We start from the raw sequence: 20,697 nt of genomic DNA, 5'->3' as shown, positions 1-20,697 counted from the left end.
CTTTACCAGTGAGGGTGATTAAGAACTGGAGTAACTTACCAAGAGTAGGTGGGAAATGCTCCGTCACTGGCAGTTTTTAAATCAGGATTGGATGTTTTTTTAAAAGATACGCTCTAGTTCACGCAGGGATTAGATCAGGGGAGTTCTAGGCCTGTGTTCTTGGACCTGTGTTATACAGAGCTAAAACCAGATAATTACAATGGTCCCTTCTGGCTGGAACCCATGAATTTATAAAACAGCCATCGCACGTGAGTATGGTTAAAAGCGTTCAAGGCTACAGGGCCCAATTAGGACAAGCAACTGGAGCCAGGAGAGGCAGGATTTAATGGCTGTGCAGCCTTGGGCAGGTCGCTGACCCACTTTGTGCCTCAGTTTCCCCCTGTCAATGCCCTCCCGGTAGCCTGGGATTAGTCTTAATAGCTGTGGAGTTTTATTGCCTCTATTAGGTGCCAAAGGTGGGCATGTATGTGTATGCTGGGGTGTGGCTGTCATCATAACCTCTGTCCTCGAACTCTGAGAGAGGCATTATACTCCGAGGGGACTTTAGCATGAGCTAGATCAGGGGTTCTCAAACTGGGGGTCGGGACCCCTCGGGGGTAACGAAGTTATTACATGGGGGAGTCGCGAGCTGTCAGCCTCCACCCCAAACCCTGCTTTGCCTCCAGCATTTATAATGGTGTTAAATATATAAAAAAGTGTTTTTAATGTATAAGGGAGGGTCGCACTCAGATGCTTGCTGTGTGAGAGGGGTCACCAGTACAAAAGTCTGAGAACCCCTGAGCTAGATAGTCCCCGCCAAACACACGCACACACAGACACACACACAGATATATACACGGGTGCACACAAATACACACGCAAGAGACACACACAAATACAGACACACAAACTAATGTATACACATGCATGCACAAAAACACATGTAGACAGAGACACACAACAATAGACACACAGGCATACACACAAATACATACCCATGCAGGTGCACTTGCAGAGAGACCCACAAAAACATTCAGGTGCACACACCCATGAACAAATGCACACACACCAATGCCTACACACACACAGAAGAACACACACATTCAAACACACACAGGCACCCAATGACGCAGACAAACGCACACTTACTTTCTCACACATACACAAAACAAATAGATGCATCCATACACACGCACAGAACAATAATAGGAATCCCTGGTGAACCACTTTTCATCTGTAGAAACAGAGACTGGACGGGACTGGCCAAATATCACCCATCAGGCACACACAGGCATTAAAAAAGAACACACACAAATGCATGCACACACGCACATACACAAACACCAGCACACACCTCTAGACCAGCACACATGCATATAAATCCCCACAAACGCACACACAAATGCACTCGCACACACATACACAAACACACACTAAACACGTACACCTAAACCAGCACGCATGCACATAAACAACCACACACACACACAAATGCATGCACACACACATGCAAACACACACTAACACGCACCTCTAGACCAGCACACATGTACATAAATACCCACACACAAACGCACACACACACAAACGCACACCTAGACCAGCACACAAACACTCAAAGATACACATCCATGCTTCCATGCACATGCTCCCAGACAAATGTGCACACACCCCTGCCCAAACACACATGCAGGGAACAGCCACACAAACACACCACACGCACACATGCTCCCAAACCCCTGCCTGCACACCCCGCTGCAAACAGCCACACACAAACACGTGCGTGCGCACACACAAAAGCACCGCGGCAAGTGCTTTGAACTGCCAAACCTTTTCCTTGTCCTCTTAACCCTGGTTGCCTGAGCCTTTGCCTTGACTCAGTCTGGGCATAATCTCTCTGCACTATCCCCTAGAAACTGAATAAACGTGCAACTTAACTCCTTGGCTGCAAGCTGGGAGGGGGATTCGCGAGAATGGTCACAGTCCTGAGAAAATTACCGTATGGAGAGAGACTGCAACTGGGGACCTGGCACTGACCTAGAGCAGTGGGGGATGCTGGGAGCCAGGACTTCTGAATTCTATCCCTGGCTCTGGGAGGGGAGTGGGGGCTAGTGGTTAGAGCAGGGGGGCTGGGAGCCAGGACTCCTGGGTTCTATCCCTGGCTCTGGGGGGGAGTGGGGGCTAGTGGTTAGAGCAGGGGGGCTGGGAGCCAGGACTCCTGGGTTCTATCCCTGGCTCGGGGGGGGGAAGTGCGGGCTAGTGGTTAGAGCAGGGGGGCTGGGAGCCAGGACTCCTGGGTTGTATCTCTAGCTCTGGGGGGGAGTGGGGGCTAGTGGTTAGAGCAGGGGGGCTGGGAGCCAGGACTCCTGGGTTCTATCCCTGGCTCTGGGGGGGAGTGGGGGCTAGTGGTTAGAGCAGGGGGGCTGGGAGCCAGGACTCCTGGGTTCTATCCCTGGCTCTGGGGGGGAGTGGGGGCTAGTGGTTAGAGCAGGGGGGCTGGGAGCCAGGACTCCTGGGTTCTATCCCTGGCTCGGGGGGGGGGAAGTGCGGGCTAGTGGTTAGAGCAGGGGGGCTGGGAGCCAGGACTCCTGGGTTCTATCTCTAGCTCTGGGGGGGAGTGGGGGCTAGTGGTTAGAGCAGGGGGGCTGGGAGCCAGGACTCCTGGGTTCTATCCCTGGCTCTGGGGGGGAGTGGGGGCTAGTGGTTAGAGCAGGGGGGCTGGGAGCCAGGACTCCTGGGTTCTATCCCTGGCTCGGGGGGGGGAGTGGGGGCTAGTGGTTAGAGCAGGGGGGCTGGGAGCCAGGACTCCTGGGCTCTATCCCTGGCTCTGAGGGGGAGTGGGGGCTAGTGGTTAGAGCAGGGGGGCTGGGAGCCAGGACTCCTGGGTTCTATCCCTGGCTGGGGGGGGGGAGTGGGGGCTAGTGGTTAGAGCAGCGGGGCTGGGAGCCAGGACTCCTGGGCTCTATCCCTGGCTCTGGGGGTCTAGCAGTTTAGAGCAGGAGGCAGAGGAGGGCTGCCCCCAAATCCATGCCAGGTTTCCCACGGAGCACAGTGGCCACAGTGGCTCCAAAGTGCCGGTACCCCCGCCATGCAGCTGTGATCCAGGCACACCCACAGTTGAGTGCCTCCCGCTCCCTCAGCTGGCAGGGCTTTGACTTAAGGAGCAGGACAAATGCCCTGTGTGCAGCCGGGGCCCCGCTCACCACCCTCACTCTGCAGTCGTTGACCGCTGTGCGAACAATCCAGGAATCCTGGCTCCCAGCCCCACTCTGCTCTAACCACTAGATCCCTCTCCTCTCCCAGAGCTGGGGACAAAACCCAACAGTCCTGGCTCCCAACCCCCCTTCTGTAATCACTGCAGCCTACCCCAGAGGTGAAAGTAAGCTGGTATGGTATGACGTACCAGTAAGAGCTGGTACACAGCCAACCATATCGGCAGGGCCGCTGATGCGAGGGGGGGGGGCAAAATGGGCAGCTTCCCAGGGGCCCGGCAATTTAAAGGGGCTGGGGCTCCTGGCAGTGGCCCGAGCCCTTTAAATCACCACCTGGCCTCGATGAAGGGCAGGCTGGCTGGGGAAGTCTGCCCCCATCCCCACCCCTTCTGCCCAAGGTCCCACCCAGTTGAGCCCCCCGCCCTGTTCAGGACCAAAGCAGCCCTGCATACTGGTAAGTCCCTTAAGTTACTTTCACCCCTGCCCCACTCCCCTTCCAGAGCCAAGATAGAACCCAGGTGTCCTGGTTCCTAGCGCACTGGGCTCTAACCACTTCACCCAGCTGAGATGAGAGGTCAGACCCCCCTAAGGCAGTGAAGTTGTGAATTGCCCCTAAGCCGGTGGAGGTCGCATGCCTCTGCCCCTGGGGTGGATCAGAGACCCAACCAGCATGGGCGGTCCCCTGCCCCCTTGCTGCAGGAACACCTTGCACTGCGATGGAGCTCACTGTGGAGCGCATCCCTGGGACGCAGCTGGTCCCAGCTCACCAGGAGACGTGATCCAAGGTGGTAGCAGCCTCCCCACTCACCTGGGGTAGTCAGCAGCACCGTGGCCTCGCAGGCGCCGAGCGAATGCAGCAGGGAGTTGGCGCGTATGTTGGTGTTCAGGCACGCCATGGCACAGCCGATCTTCGCCAGCCCCAGCCAAACCCAGAGGTAGGCAGGGATGTTCAGCAGGAAGACGGCCACCGAGTCCCCTTCCCGCAGCCCCACGCCGTCCCGCAGGACCCGAGCCGCCTGGCTGCTGCGCCGGTCTATGTCCCGGTAGGTGTAGACCTGCTCCCCGAAAAGCAGCAGGGCTTTCTCCGGGTGGCTCTGCACCTTCTCCAAGAAGGTATCGAGCAGGGTGAGGGGAGGGCGGCATTGGAGCCGACGCAGACATCTGTATCCCTTGTGGACGATGGACAGCGATGTGGCCAGGTCCTGCCACCAGTAGGGGAAAAGCAGGTTCCCCAGCAGGGGCAGCAGGAGCAGCAGCCCGGCTAGGGCTGTGCACAGAGCAAGCATGGCTCGGCTGGCCTCTGGGACCCAGGGCTCCACCGCAACCTCCCAGAAGCTCTGCTGTGCTTATGCATAAAACTGACAAAGTGCTGGGAGTCGCCAGCTTTCCCCTCCCCCCCTTCACATGAGGCTGATTCCAGGAAGGCCTGGCTGGGAGTCAAGGCCTTGCGTTATTCACAGCGGGCGGGGTGGGAGAGCTACCAAAGTCCCTCCCACTGACTGCTCCTTGCACCCAGGTCAGGCTGAGTGGGATGGGGCATTCCAGAGCTGGTGTCGGGCCGAGGGGCACCTTGTGGGTCGCTCTCCCACCAGCAAGGGATATCTAGGCTGCCGCAGAGGGGAGAGTTTTTTCCTAGCCGTCTAGTGAATGGGGATACGCGGTCCTCACAAATTCAAATAGGAATTGGTAGTTTGGAAAGTCTCAAGCTCAATTTCACCCCCTTCTCTCCCCCCCCGCCCCCAAATATACAACCTTCTGCAAATGTGTGTGTCTCCTTTGCACACACACACACAACCTCCTGCAATTCTCCTTTGCACAGACACACACGACCACCTGCAAATTCTCCTTTGCACAGCAGATACACACACACACACACAAAACCTCCTACAAATTCTCCTTTGCACGGCCACACACACACATCCTGTACATTCTCTTGCAGTGACTCACACACACACGAAATGTCCTGCACATTCTCTCTCTCTCTCATACACACACATACAGAATCTCCTACAAGTTCTCTTCTGCACAGACACTCACACACGATCTTGCAAACTCTCTCTTTCTCTGGCAGTCCACCACATTATCTCGCTACTGTTCTCTCTCTGCCTCTTTTTTGTCTCACGCAGTTTCCTGAAGATTCTCTCTCTCTTACATGCAACACACTCCCTCTGCTTTGACATACACATTCTCTGGCAGACTTTTGCCCTTTCTCCACTGGCTGGGCATGGAGCAGTAAGGCAGCTGCTACACCACCAAAAAGGGAGGTTGGGGGTGGCATGGACTTCCTGGGAGGGAATTCTGGCTGAATCTTCCTGAACTCCCACGCAACAAGGCTAACGTGCTCCTCCTAGTGTCCAGCTAGCTCTCCGGTGTCTAAGGGGTAGTCAGTGGCTCTCAACATTTCCCCACTACTGTACCCCTTTCAGGAGGCTGGTATGTCTTGCATATCCCCAAGTTTCACCTCCCTTAAAAGCAACATGCTTACAAAATCAGACATAAAAATACAAAAGTGTCACAGCCACACTAGTACTGATAAATGGCTGACTTTCTCATTTTTAACGTATCATTAGCAAATAAATCAATCGGAATATATATATTGTATTTACATTTCAGTGTGTCGTATACAGAGCAGTATAAACAAGTCATTGGCTGTATGAAATTTTAGTTTGTACTAACTTGCCAGTGCTTTTTATGTAGCCTGTTGTAAAACTAGGCAAATAGCTAGATGAGTTGATGTACTCCCTGGAAGACTTCTGCATGCCCAGGGGGTACGTGTACTCCTAGCTGAGAACCACTGTCTAGATAGTCTGTGAGCCCTCTGGTGCTCATGGTGTTCTGTGCTGAAGACGCTGCTGGAAACCAGGCAGAGGAACAACGTGTGTGTAGCTAGCTAGGGAGGTCACGTTGTTAGTAGATACAATGAATACACAACTTTCTTTCCGTCCATCCATCTCTCCACCCAACCCTTCTGTCCATCCTTCCATCCATCCATCCAACACCTCCATCCCTCCACCCAACCCCTCTATCCATCCATCCCTTTATCCAGCCATCCAAATATACACCCCTCTATCCATCCCTCCATCCCTCCACCCAACTCCTCCATCCATCCATCTATCCATCCAAATACACAAGCCTTTATCCATCCACCCACCCATCCATCCATCCATCCTTCCACCCAACCCCTATCCATCCATCCATCCATCCATCCATCCAGCCATCCATCCATTCATCCAAATACACAACCCTTTATCCATCCATACATACATATATACATCCAAATACATACCCCTCGATCCATCCATCCATCCCTCTGCTCAACCCCTCCATCCATCCACATACACACCCCTGTATCCATCCACACATCTACACATCTAAACCCATACACACCCCTTTCCATCCATCCATCCATCCTACATATCTAACTCCATACACATCCCTCTACTTCCATCCATCTAAATACACACCCCTCTCTATCCATCCATCCCCCAAAACACCTATATATTTATCTGTCTATTTCCATACACACCCCTCTATCCATCCATCTTTCCCCTTACACCCCTGTGTGTATCTATCCATCTATCTGACCATCTGTCTGTCTGTCTGTCTATCCCCATATACCCATCCATCTAGCTAGCTAGCTAGGATTTCTATGTTGCCCATCACTGTGGTATCTCTGTACATGCCAGTAGATTAGCTCAGCCTGGGAAGGCATCTACTGTAGATCACTTCCTTGGTCTAGGAAGGTCATTTGGAGAGCATCCAGCAGCTGCATCCTGGCACAGTTGTTAAGTTGGGGGTGTTGCTGACATACACCTCACCACTAGCACCCCAGAGCTGGGCGTTCTGCGTTCTTCCCCACGGGGCCACTGGGGTTGCCAAAGCTGTTTGTTCTCAGTGAACCCTACTTGCCTGTCCCTGGCCCTGGGGTAATTTTGAAGGCATGTATATGTTGTTGTGGGGGTGAGAGAGGAAGCAGGTTATTGTTGTTTTAATAATGGGGGACACTTTGTGGCTGCTCCACCATTTGGAGGGTTGGAATATGGGCCGGGGGGTGACACTGGGGGGCAGTGGCTGGGTGGAATAGACCTTGGGGCCAGATGAATTCATTGAAGTGTGGGCATTGTCACAGCCACCCATGGTGTGTCTCTACACAGAGCCAGTTGTGCTCTCCCACGGCAGAATATTCATGTCTTCATGCCATCGAGGCTGGGGTAGGTGGGGGGGCTCTTCTCTGTTGATTTCACATCCTCCTGTCGGTTCTGTATCCAGATGGGGCTTCTATTGTATTAACCCATGGTGCTTAATTTACACTGGGGAGAGGGCTAGATGAATAGAAAAGCTTTGTCTGGCAGAAAACCAGCTTGTCACCTCTGTGTTGTTACAGACATTACAATCTATTTTTCAGTGAATGCACATAACTCCTTGTAGAGGGTCAGTACACGCATTGAACAAGGACATGAACGACCTGGGCATCACTGGCTTTCATCTGACGCCTCATACGACACCATTCATGGATAAAGACCGTGAAAGTGGGGTGTTAGGTGCAGTGAGGAGTTTGTCAGGCCTGTGAGGAGCTGCTGATCTACAACCGGGACCCCAGTTGGCTTTGAGGCGTTCTCAGGGTCATGTTAACATCTTGCTTCATGAAAGCTTATGCCCAAATAAATCTGCTAGTCTTTAACTTGCCACCAGACTCCTCGTTGTTGTTGTTTTTTGCTTTGCGTAGGGGCATTGAGGTCATGCCGGGGCAAGCTCTTATCTGGAGATTTTCATCTGTAGATCTCAAAGTGCTTCACACCAGAGGTCAGTGTCATTATTCCCATTTTACAGATAAGAAAGCTGGAGCACAGGGGCGAGGGGGGAGTGGCCAACATCACCCACAGGGCAGACCTGGGAATAGAAACTGGATCTTCTGGCACAGTTCTCCAGCCACTAGGCTCCCCTCTGTCTATCGCTCATAGCCAGACAGATCCTAGCTCTGGTTTTATGCTGAGCTATTTGGCACATGGCCCAGCATGTTACTATATGCTTGTACGACATCTCCCCTGGGTGCTGCCATGTTTTTGGTAGTAATTATAATAATTAGATTAAGGATCATCTTCAAGCTCAGCCTCTCTTTTTTGATCACAGGGAGTAGGAACACAGCCAAGCTCTGTTATTATATTGCCACCCCGCAGGCCCGAGCAGAGAGCCAATATTTGGGCTTTGCCAGGATCTTGCCATTCAGAGGAGAAATTGACGATGTGAGAGTGACCATCAGGGTGTAGACGTCCCAAGGGGAGGACAGCAGGTTTAACCCCCCCGAGGAGCAGTTTAACTGGTTGCCTGTGTTATACTATAAAACTATATGGGGTGAAGTCCTATATGAAAGCTTGTCATGCTCTGCATTTGATGGTCTGTATGAGCTATGTTGGGGCTATGAATCTATGTCTTCGTGCATATAGAAAATTGGGCTCAGAATCTGTGAGCTTTGCTGCTCACTGGGGCAAGCAGACACAGGTACTTCCCAAACCTGTCGTTTACACAAAAGCGGTTTTGAGTTTCTCTCCATCACCCAGTCCCAGGGTAAGACAATGGTGGGCCAATAGACCAAACAGAAACCATGGGAGAAAACCTCGAAATTGCAAAGCGCACCGAGTCAGGAGAGAGTTTCTCCATTTTGATTAACCAGGCATCCCCGTGGGTAGAGATAATAAAAAAAAAACCCAAACCCTAAGACTTTTTAAAACAGCCTTTGGATGGATGGTTTGGATCCAGAGCTTGAGGGACAGTCTCGAGATGGGAGGGCGCCCGTGAATGCTGAATCCTTTCGGGGTAAGCTGGGAAACTCATTTCAGGCCATAGATATCACGAGAAATGGGATTTCATCTAATAGGAAAGTGTCATGCCTGAGGCTGCAGCTTTTAGTTTATGTTCTATGTCACCTGTATGTGGTTGCTTTCCTGTCTCTGAATCTGGGAGTTCTCTATTCAATAAATGTTGTGTTTATTTTCATCCCAAGCGGATCTCTGAGGGGAAAACGGCGCGGCCTGGGTGCGCCAAAGTAAGCTCGTGGCTGGGGGACTAGTTTCACATCTTCAGAAGTGACAAACAGTAGAGGAACAGTCTGAATGTCTGGTAAGTAAAACCTCAGGGAGGACGGATTTGGGAAGACTCAGCACTGTTGTCCCCCTACAAAGATTAACAGGGCTGGTGAGAGCCAGGGGGAGACCTTGGCTTGTGGGCTGGCTACTGGTGTTGGAGATCTGCAGCAGAGTCCCATGGCACAAAGGCTTACAGCTCAGGCAGTGACAGACCCCCTTACTGGTCTGGAAACTCCCCAGAACTTCACAGCTGGTCAGGTGTTTCCTTGTTTGTTTATAGATGATAAACACAAGGGTCTTGTTTCCCCAAATACAGTAGGAACAAAGAACAGGCAGCTTTCTTGCTCAGAAATCCACGTCTGCCTCGCCTGCCAGTCCTGTATGCCGGAAGATCTCTGTCCAGGCTTCCTTCCAGGGCCATGTTCACAACGGCTTCTCTGGCTGTCTGCTGGCTTTCTGCCTCTCTCTCACAGAAACACAATCAATTGGTCCCCACGCTCCTGCTTTTGTAATCAGGGAAATCCCTCAGACCAAGTGTCTCACCTCTGTGGCCCAGTGCCTTGGGCAGTAGCTTCCAATTGTTCTAGCTATCACTACACACAGGGGCATTTAATTGCTCCTTCCTTTTAGCCTGAAAGAAGGGTGCATAGCTTGGGCTTTAACCAGGTTTGTGGTTGCCTGTAAATCAAAGACCCACTTGATGGCAGGCATAAACACCCTCCAGCAACAATGTTCTACAACAATAAATCTCGTTGTTTAAAGTGCTGTCATAAGGGAATGTCTACACTGCAATCTGACATGTGACCACAGCACAGCTAGAATGGACAAGCACCCTGGAATCTTATTAGAGAGATACAAGGCCTGGCTACATACACCCACTGCTGATTGATTGGGTCGGGTGGCTTCTGCCCCCCTCCTCCCCACCCCCGAGGAGAGGAATGGCCCCAAAGGGAGCTCAAACTACTTAGGGAGATCCTGCCCCAATTCTGGTACACTACAACCCCCAAATGCACCCAGGCCGAACCTCCAGCCAACAGCTTCTGTGGAAGCAGAACAAAAGCTGAAAACTTAGTGGCAGTGTCATAGGTGCTGACTCTGTGGGTGCTCTGGGGCTCAAGCACCCAAGGGAAAAAAAATACAGGGTGCTCAGCACCCACTGGCAACAGTGGTTCTGCCGCTGGCCCGCAGCTGGCCTCAGACCAGCTGTTAGGAGGCCCCACCTGCTGATCAGCTGTTCCGCGGCTCAACCGATCAGCTGTTCTGCGGCCCCACCCAGCAGCTGTTTGGCAGCTCCCGCCACTCAGTCCTCTCCACCCCCTCCCCTCATCACCCACCCTTAAGGCAGGAGGGGGCAGAAAGGAGCAAGCAGCGGGCGAGCGGGTAGGGTGGCCTCTGGGGAGGGGGCAGAGAGGAGCAGGCGGGAGGCACTCAGGGCAGGCGCTCTTGGGGGAGGGGGCAGGAAGAGGTGGAGAGGGGGCGGAGCATTGGGGGGAGGGGGCGGGGCAGAGATGGGACACCCACCGGCAAAACCAAAAGTCAGCACCTGTGGGCAGCGTGGTGTCGACCAAGATGAATATCAAAATGAAAAATCTGGAAGGGGACTGTGTTTGTATTTGCTTTACAAGCCCTGGCGCCTTCATCTTTGAAGCATTTCAGAGTCGGAGGTGCAAAGCACCAGGTTTTCCAAAGAGCTCAGCTCCCATTAAGGGGCCTAAATGAAGTAGCCGGCTTTTCAAAAGTACTCAGGACTAGGTTGGGGTGGCATTCCTGGCCCGTGAAAACGTTGGACATTTTGAAAAATGTTCCCATCCCCAATCAGGATGAAAACGCAGGCATTGCAGTGTCTAACTTTCGGCCAGCGCCAACACTCCCTATATAATGAAAAGGGAGAGACGGGCCCCTGAGAATGGGCTCCACAAAAGCCAGCATGTTGGGCGGGCAGGGGTCTGTCTACCCTGCAGTGTAAGCCCAGGGTTAGTAGAACTCGAGTTAGCAGACCGGGGTTTGTTAACCTACGGCTTGAGCATCTACACCGCATTCCGTGGGCCCGAGTCCAACACCCGTATCCCAGACTTCCTACCGCCCTCCCAAAATGTGGCTATTCCAGCCCTTTGCTCATGGTGCAGTGTGGGAGACCCTGACTGTCCACCAAACTTCACTGTCCAGAGGACAAAGAAAGTCAGCCCGCGGATTGTGGAATACTTTTGATGGACTCGCAGAGCAGGAGTCTGGTGGGACTGTGTCTACACTGCAAAGCAATAGGGCTTGAAACCTGGCTGGGTTCCTGGCTTGACTAAGGCTCAGATCCTCCACCCTCTTGGAGTCCTAGGAGCCTAGGACCGAGCCACGGGTTAGCATGATTTGCGTGTAGACAGAAGAGAGGGTGAGGCTTGAGTTTGAGTTCCAACCCTGGGCTTACACTGTAGTGTAGACATCCCCTCAGGGAATTAGGTGCCTAAAATCTGGGCTTCATGGGAGGCACCTATCTCAGGAGTTAGGTGTGAGGCAGGCAAGGATGGGTCTTTTATAACCCATAGCCAAGTGGGTAGGATCCTCCCCTGGCCTGTGGAAAACCCCAGTTCAATTCTCCCCTCTGGTTGATGAAGAATGGGGGCTTCCCACATCTTCAGTGAGAACCATGGAGTCATTCTCACTCTTCCTCCACACCCCTATTCATATGCAACGTGAAACAGCTCAATCAAGAGAGACCTGTTGGGATAACGGGGCCTACAAGTCTACCCTAGTTGTGAGCTCAAATGTAAGTAGGCAAGCGACTAGTCTGGTTTTAAGTCACACAGTCCTGGTTTCAGAAAGGTTTGTCCCTGTGGTTCTGTCCAGGATCATTGTGGTGTAGACTATAGGGTGTTTTAGGTTAAGACACAAGTAGAAGTTAGGTTTGAGGCCCAAGTTAGCTTAAGTGTAGAGGAGTATGGGAAACTGAAGGTGCTCGTATGAGAAAAGTCCAAGTTACATTGGAGACTGTGTTATGGGAAAGGGAGAGTTGAATTTCAGAAAAATAATTTTATTTCTTATTAGCATACAGTTAACTCCTATCAAGTATTCTATACACAATGGAGTTGAACAACTACTGTTGTGATGTACAAAGATACATATTAAGACACGTGAAGCTGCTCTTTTACAAAATGATTGCTTTTAGTTCTCCACATGTCTTTGGTACATCTTGAACATGCCACATCATTGGTAGATATGCAATTCTGTGAAAATAAATTATCTATAAACAAGACTATTCATTCCTCTGGAACTGTAAGCTAGTATTCATAAATGATCTGGAGGATGGTGTGGATTGCACTCTCAGCAAATTTGCGGATGATACTAAACTGGGAGGAGTGGTAGATACGCTGGAGGGGAGGGATAGGATACAGAAGGACCTAGACAAATTGGAGGATTGGGCCAAAAGAAATCTGATGAGGTTCAATAAGGATAAGTGCAGGGTCCTGCACTTAGGACGGAAGAACCCAATGCACAGCTACAGACTAGGGACCGAATGGCTAGGCAGCAGTTCTGCGGAAAAGGACCTAGGGGTGACAGTGGACGAGAAGCTGGATATGAGTCAGCAGTGTGCCCTTGTTGCCAAGAAGGCCAATGGCATTTTGGGATGTATAAGTAGGGGCATAGCGAGCAGATCGAGGGACGTGATCGTTCCCCTCTATTCGACATTGGTGAGGCCTCATCTGGAGTACTGTGTCCAGTTTTGGGCCCCACACTACAAGAAGGATGTGGATAAATTGGAGAGAGTCCAGCGAAGGGCAACAAAAATGATTAGGGGTCTGGAACACATGACTTATGAGGAGAGGCTGAGGGAGCTGGGATTGTTTAGCCTGCAGAAGAGAAGAATGAGGGGGGATTTGATAGCTGCTTTCAACTACCTGAAAGGGGGTTCCAAAGAGGATGGCTCTAGACTGTTCTCAATGGTAGCAGATGACAGAACGAGGAGTAATGGTCTCAAGTTGCAGTGGGGGAGGTTTAGATTGGATATTAGGAAAAACTTTTTCACTAAGAGGGTGGTGAAACACTGGAATGCGTTACCTAGGGAGGTGGTAGAATCTCCTTCCTTAGAGGTTTTTAAGGTCAGGCTTGACAAAGCCCTGGCTGGGATGATTTAACTGGGAATTGGTCCTGCTTCGAGCAGGGGGTTGGACTAGATGACCTTCTGGGGTCCCTTCCAACCCTGATATTCTATGATTCTATGATTCTATTTAGCAAGGACATGCTAACGGTTTATGCAATGGTTATGTCACCATTACGTTTTGCTTATAACGGGTTTTAAACAAGGTTTTAATCAGTGTTTTTGAGAATTGTGATCATAGGCGCTGCCTTTTTGTTTTTGCCAGTGGGTGCTTTCGAAGAGGGGTGTGTGTTTGGGAGGGGGGAGGGGGCACTCTGCCAGTTTAGAGAGGAAGCTATTTTTAGCATATTTATACACTTCTTTCACATTCTAGCTATTGAATGTGTCTATCATTGGTATCTTTACTATTTTAATAATGATTCAATTGTTATGACTACATAATTACACTATCAAGAATTACAGTGTATTGAGATCATTGTCTTCACCTACAAGCTGTCTTCACTAACGCCCCAGTTTAAAGACAGTAAGTCTCACTGTAGCTTTCTGGATGAAACGGTCAGCAATCTTATTCCCATCACTGCAGTGCAGTCAAATTTACCACTTTGACTGCAGTTAGCACCAGGGCAGGGTGGCACCCCACAGTCTATCAGGGGTGCATTTCCTCATGGGCAACAAGAGCTGATTTTTCATGCTGCCCATGCCAAAAGTTTGTGTTGACTGCAAACAGTGGGATGCAATGTGTCACCTGCAATAGCCTTGTACGGACACTAGATGGCAGAAAGAAAAGGAGGACTTAGAATCATAGAATATCAGGGTTGGAAGGGACCCCAGAAGGTCATCTAGTCCAACCCCCTGCTCAAAGCAGGACCAATTCCCAGTTAAATCATCCCAGCCAGGGCTTTGTCAAGCCTGACCTTAAAAACCTCTAAGGAAGGAGATTCTACCACCTCCCTAGGTAACGCATTCCAGTGTTTCACCACCCTCTTAGTGAAAAAGTTTTTCCTAATATCCAATCTAAACCTCCCCCACTGCAACTTGAGACCATTACTCCTCGTCCTGTCATCTGCTAAATTACACTTGTGGCACCTTAGAGACTAACAAATTTATTTGAGCATCAGCTTTCGTGAGCTACAGCTCACTTCATCGGATGCATTCAGTGGAAAATACAGTGGGGAGATTTATATCCATAGAGAACATGAAACAATGGGTGTTACCATACACGCTGTAACCAGAGCGATCGCTTAAGGTGAGCTATTACCAGCAGGAGAGTGGAGGTGTGTCAAGGTTTCTTCCCCACTTTGAACTCTAGGGTACAAATCTGGAGACCTGCATGAAAACCTCCTAAGCTTATTTTTACCAGCTTAGGTTAAAACTTCCCCAAGGTACAAACTATTTTACCCTTTGCCATTGGTTTTCCACTACCACCACCAAATGTTTCTCTGGGTTCCTGAGAAAGCGTTGTTTGGAAACGTCTTTCCCCCAAAAAATCCTCCCAACCCTTGCACCCTACTTCTTGGGGAAGGTCTGGTAAAAATTCTCACCAATTTGCATAGGTGACCACAGACCCAAGCCCTTGGATCTTAGAACAATGAAAAGAAAACATTCATTTCTTGAAAAGAAACATTTTAATAGAAGAAACAGTAAAAAGAAAAGGATCACCTCTGTAAGATCAGGATGGTAAATACCTTACAGGGTAATTAGATTCAAAACATAGAGAATCCCTCTAGGCAAAACCTTAGGTTACAAAAAGACACACAGACAAGAATATTCATTCTATTCAGCGCAGCTTATTTTCTCAGCCATTTAAAGAAATCATAATCTAACGGATATCTAGCTAGATTACTTACTAAATTCTAAGACTCCATTCCTGTTCTGTCCCCGGCAAAAGCCTCACCCAGACAGACACAGACCCTTTGATGTTCTCCCTCTTCCCAGCTTTTGAAAGTATCTTGTCTCCTCATTGGTCATTTTGGTCAGGTGCCAGTGAGGTTATCCCAGCTTCTTAACCCTTTACAGGTGAAAGGGTTTTTAACTCTGGCCAGGAGGGATTTAAAGGTGGTTAGCCTTCCCTTTATATTTATGACAGGGTGAAAAAACCTTTTGTAGTGATAATCAAGGTGGGCCATTTCCAGCAGTTGACAAGAACATCTGAGGAACAGTGGGGGTGGGGGGGATAAACAAGGGGAAATAGTTTTACTTTGTGTAATGACTCAACCACTCCCAGTCTCTATTCAAGCCGAAGTTAATTGTATCCAATTTGCAAATTAATTCCAATTCAGCAGTCGCTCGTTGGAGTCTGTTTTTGAAGTTTTTTTGTTGAAGAATAGCCACTTTTAGGTCAGAAATCGAGTGACCAGAGAGATTGAAGTGTTCTCCGACTGGTTTATGAATGTTAAAATTCTTGACATCTGATTTGTGTCCATTTATTCTTTTACGTAGAGACTGTCCAGTTTGACCAATGTACATGGCAGAGGGGCATTGCTGGCACATGATGGCATATATGACATTGGTAGATGTGCAGGTGAACGAACCTCTGATAGTGTGGCTGATGTGATTAGGCCCTATGATGGTGTCCACTGAATAGATATGTGGGCACAGTTGGCAACGGGTTTTGTTGCAAGGATAGGTTCCTGGGTTAGTGCTTCTGTTGTGTGGTGTGTGGTTGCTGGTGAGTACTTGCTTCAGGTTGGGGGGCTGTCTGTAGGCAAGGACTGGCCTGTCTCCCAAGATCTGTGAGAGCGATGGGTCGTCTTCAGGACAGGTTGTAGATCCTTGATGATGTGTTGGAGGGGTTTTAGTTGGGGACTGAAGGTGACGGCTAGTGGCGTTCTGTTATTTTCTTCGTTGGGCCTGTCCTGTAGTAGGTGACTTCTGGGTACTCTTCTGGATCTGTCAATCTGTTTCTTCACTTCAGCAGGTGGGTACTGTAGTTGTAAGAAAGCTTGATAGAGATCTTGTAGGTGTTTGTCTCTGTCTGAGGGGTTGGAGCAAATGCGGTTGTATCGCAGAGCTTGGCTGTAGACGATGGATCATGTGGTGTGGTCAGGGTGAAAGCTGGAGGCATGTAGGTAGGAATAGCAGTCAGTAGGTTTCCAGTGGGTGGTGTTTGTGTGACCATTGCTTATTAGCACCGTAGTGTCCAGGAAGTGGATCTCTTGTGTGGACTGGTCCAGGCTGAGGTTGATGGTGGGATGGAAATTGTTGAAATCATGGTGGAATTCCTCAAGGGCTTCTTTTCCATGGGTCCAGAAGATGAAGCTGTCATCAATATAGCGCAAGTAGAGTAGGGGCGTTAGGGGACGAGAGCTGAGGAAGCATTGTTCTAAGTCAGCCATAAAAATGTTGGCATACTGAGGGGCCATGCGGGTACCCATAGCAGTGCCGCTGATTTGAAGGTATACATAGTCCCCAAATGTGAAATAGTTATGGGTGAGGACAAAGTCACAAAGTTCAGCCACCAGGTTTGCCGTGACATTATCGGGGATAGTGTTCCTGACGACTTGTAGTCGGCTAGATGGCAGCTGCTTCTTGCTAGTGGTGCAATGGATTAGTAGCTGGTTTGCTATTTCTCAGAGCCCTACAGGAAGGAAAATGTCTCTTTTGCAGGAAATTCTGCAATTTCAAAATGTGCTTTTGTTCCAAATTGGGAGAACTTTGAAATTTGCAGCAACATGAAAATTGTTAGGCTATAGACATTGAGGCCTGTCTGTAAATGCCTATACTATAAGAATTTAGGTGTATTCTTATCACTTAGCTAGTTATAGAGGTATAAAAGAAAGAATCAGAATCACTGTCTGCCGGTGTAAGGGCCTTCTCTTACTGTGACAGTCTGAGGCCCTGTTCTTAGGCTAAGGCCTCTGGCTAAGCAGCAGAGGCTGCCATAAGCTGAGAAGCGACTGGTCACATCCTCACATCCCAAACTAGTCCCACTTAAAGAAGGTGCTATTGGGCTGTTAGGATACAATCCTGTCCTGATAATTCCCATCGCCTCCAGAGAAAGAGAAGTGCCTAGAAGATGTAAAAGGAAACTTAGTTTGATAGCATCCTGTCTGGCAAGAACTCACTTATCAAGAGCTGGGATGTGAAATCCTCACCACTGTATTGTTTTGTCATTATAGTTCCCACTTTGCTATTGTTTGTCTGTATAATCTCTGTCTGGTTCTGTGATTGTTTCTGTCTGCTGTATAATTAATTTTGCTGGGTGTAAACTAATTAAGATGGTGGGATATAATTGGTTACCTAATCATGTTACAATATGTTAGGATTGGTTAGTTACATTTCAGGAAAATGATTGGTTAAGGTATAGCTAAGCAGAACTCAAGATTTACTATATAGTCTGCAGTCAATCAGGAAGTGGGGGGGAAATGGAAACAGGGAATGGGGGTGGGGAAATTGGAATCATGTTTTGCTAAGGGGGGGGAATGGGAACAGGGACACAGGTAAGGCTCTGTGGTGTCAGAGCTGGGAAGGGGGACACTAAGGAAGAAAACTGGAATCATGTTTGCTGGAAGTTCACCCCAATAAACATCGAATTGTTTGTACCTTTGGACTTCGGGTATTGTTGCTCTCTGTTCATGCGAGAAGGACCAGGGAAGTAAGTGGGTGAAGGAATAAGCCCCCTAACAAAAATTTCCAAAACAAAATTTTTTTCAGGTCAGTCATAGAATCATAGAATCATAGAATATCTGGGTTGAAAGGGACCTCAGGAGGTCATCTAGTCCAACCCCCTGCTCAAAGCAGGCCCGATCCCCAACTAAATCATCCCAGCCAGGGCTTTGTCAAGCCTGACCTTAAAAACCTCTAAGGAAGGAGATTCTACCACCTCCCTAGGTAACGCATTCCAGTGTTTCACCACCCTCCTAGTGAAAAAGTTTTTCCTAATATCCAACCTAAACCTCCCCCACTGCAACTTGAGACCATTACTCCTCGTTCTGTCATCTGCTACCACTGAGAACAGTCTAGAGCCATCCTCTTTGGAACCCCCTTTCAGGTAGTTGAAAGCAGCTATCAAATCCCCCCTCATTCTTCTCTTCCGCAGACTAAACAATCCCAGTTCCCTCAGCCTCTCCTCATAAGTCATGTGTTCCAGTCCCCTAATCATTTTTGTTGCCCTCCGCTGGACTCTTTCCAATTTTTCCACATCCTTCTTGTAGTGTGGGGCCCAAAACTGGACACAGTACTCCAGATGAGGCCTCACCAATGTCGAATAGAGGGGAACGATCACGTCCCTCGATCTGCTGGCAATGCCTCTAAGTATACATCCCAAAATGCTATTGGCCTTCTTGGCAACAAGAGCACACTGTTGACTCATATCCAGCTTCTCGTCCATTGTAACCCCTAGGTCCTTTTCTGCAGAACTGCTGCCGAGCCATTAGGTCCCTAGTCTGTAGCGGTGCATTGGATTCTTCCGTCCTAAGTGCAGGACTCTGCACTTGTCCTTTTTGAACCTCATCAGATTTCTTTTGGCCCAATCCTCTAATTTGTCTAGGTCCCTCTGTATCCTATCCCTACCCTCCAGCATCTCTACCTCTCCTCCCAGTTTAGTGTCATCTGCAAACTTGCTGAGGGTGCAATCCACACCATCCTCCAGATCATTTATGAAGATATTGAACAAAACCGGCCCCAGGACCGACCCTTGAGGCACTTCACTTGATACCGGCTGCCAACTAGACATGGAGCCATTGATCACTACCCGTTGAGCCCGACAATCTAGCCAACTTTCTATCCACCTTATAGTCCAGTCATCCAGCCCATACTTCTTTAACTTGCTGGCAAGAATACTGTGGGAGACTGTGTCAAAAGCTTTGCTAAACTCAAGGAACAACACGTCCACTGCTTTCCCCTCATTCACAGAGCCAGTTATCTCGTGACTTGCCCTTGGTGAATCCATGCTGACTGTTCCTGATCACTTTCCTCTCCTCTAAGTGCTTCAGAATTGATTCCTTGAGGACCTGCTCCACCATTTTTCCGGGGACTGAGGTGAGGCTGACTGGCCTGTAGTTCCCAGGATCCTCCTTCTTCCCTTTTTTAAAGATGGGCACTACATTAGCCTTTTTCCAGTCGTCCGGGACTTCTGTCAGAATGTTCTGGTTTAGTAACATTGAATTGTGTTGTTCCGTTTCAGAATGTTTTATTTTATATGTAACTTAGAGCTTAATATGTAAGTATAATCATATAGCATCATAGCGAATGTCCTTTATAATAGAATAGACTGGAAAATAAATTGGGAAAGAAAAAGTATTTTTGGAAGGAAAAAGGAAATGACACAAAATTTAATCCAAATTGACACAATCCCAGTTTCCGTTTCAACAAAACTGCATTTTCCAATTGAAAACTGCGCCATGAGACATTTTTTGAGCAGCTGTATTATTTAGTATTAATTTTATGGTAGCACCTGGGAGCCCCAGTCATGGACCAGCCCCTCATTGTGCTAGGCGCTGTACATTGTATATTAAGTGAGTTACCATGCATCTGGGAGCCCCAGGCATGAACCAGGATCCCACTGTGCTGGCTCCACTTCTGAGGAGTTGTGTGTGAGGTCTCTGCCAGAGAGGAGAGAACATCGTAAGGCCAACCCCTCAAACCCTCCCCGCAACCATGGCTACGCCTGCAAGACATGCAATCCCATTTGCAAACCCAGGATCAGACGTGTTTCCCACGTGAGAAGCCATAAAAACAAATACACCCAGAACGTGGGGCAACACTAGCTGAACACTCATCCATCGAAGTGAGGAGAGAATCCCAAAACAATGGTAATGCCTGGGAGCCCCGTCGTGGGCCAGGACCTGATTGTGCTGCATGCTGTACGTTATTTATTAGGTGTATTATGGTAGCACCAAGGAGCCCCAGTCATGCCCCGGGACCCCATTGCGCTCCCTGATGTATGTTATTTATTAGTTGTATTATGGTAGCGCCTAGGAAAACCAGTCATCCCCTGAGACTCCATTGTGTTAGGTGCTGTACAAACTCAGACAAGCTCCATCTCACCCCAGGATCTCCGTTTCCCCAGCCCTGAGAACATCCAATACAGCAGAGCAACCTGCCAAGACATGGCAGATGATTCCTCCATTGCAGGTGTGACGCAGGCAGAACAGGTCCAAACTCGTGCCAAGGTCCGCGTGTCTCAGCTGAACTGTGACCAATACCTAGCTGGGCTCTGTCAGGCTCGCCTTTGTGTTGGTGCTGGTCATGTAGGGATTAGAAATCCAAACATCTGTTTGGGGTTTAAATGTTATCGAGTGCTTGTGAGTTGCTGGGCGCATTAATCTCACTTATTCCTGTACACTCTGGGGTACAGATGCTATATTTGAGCATCACAGTGCGAATCACCAGACAG

At 49.4% G+C, this 20,697-nt stretch overlaps 1 protein-coding gene and 2 long non-coding RNA genes across 3 annotated transcripts in view; 2 read left to right on the top strand and 1 right to left on the bottom strand.

Moving 5' to 3' along the window:
* Positions 1-4,571, bottom strand: part of SLC27A5 (solute carrier family 27 member 5) — a 49,644-nt gene extending 45,073 nt beyond the window's left edge. The window contains exon 1 of the mRNA XM_048832577.2: positions 4,000-4,571. Within this exon, the coding sequence (XP_048688534.1) occupies positions 4,000-4,477 (478 nt within the window). The 5' untranslated portion in view covers positions 4,478-4,571. The remainder of the gene's footprint in view (positions 1-3,999) is intronic.
* On the top strand, positions 3,168-7,877 carry LOC142069885 (uncharacterized). Its single transcript, XR_012665860.1, has 2 exons — positions 3,168-3,645; positions 7,597-7,877. It is a non-coding gene; the product is annotated as an uncharacterized LOC142069885 (long non-coding RNA).
* A 39-nt stretch (positions 7,878-7,916) lies between these two features.
* On the top strand, positions 7,917-20,550 carry LOC125628011 (uncharacterized). The gene is made up of 3 exons (XR_007354131.2): positions 7,917-7,994; positions 9,193-9,308; positions 19,215-20,550. It is a non-coding gene; the product is annotated as an uncharacterized LOC125628011 (long non-coding RNA).
* The last annotated feature ends 147 nt before the right edge of the window (positions 20,551-20,697 follow it).

The sequence above is a fragment of the Caretta caretta genome, chromosome 23 (assembly GCF_965140235.1).
Source record: "Caretta caretta isolate rCarCar2 chromosome 23, rCarCar1.hap1, whole genome shotgun sequence".
NCBI classification, from domain to species: Eukaryota; Metazoa; Chordata; order Testudines; family Cheloniidae; genus Caretta; species Caretta caretta.
Note: the sequence above shows the minus strand (reverse complement) of the source record. Positions and strands in the feature narration are given on the sequence as shown.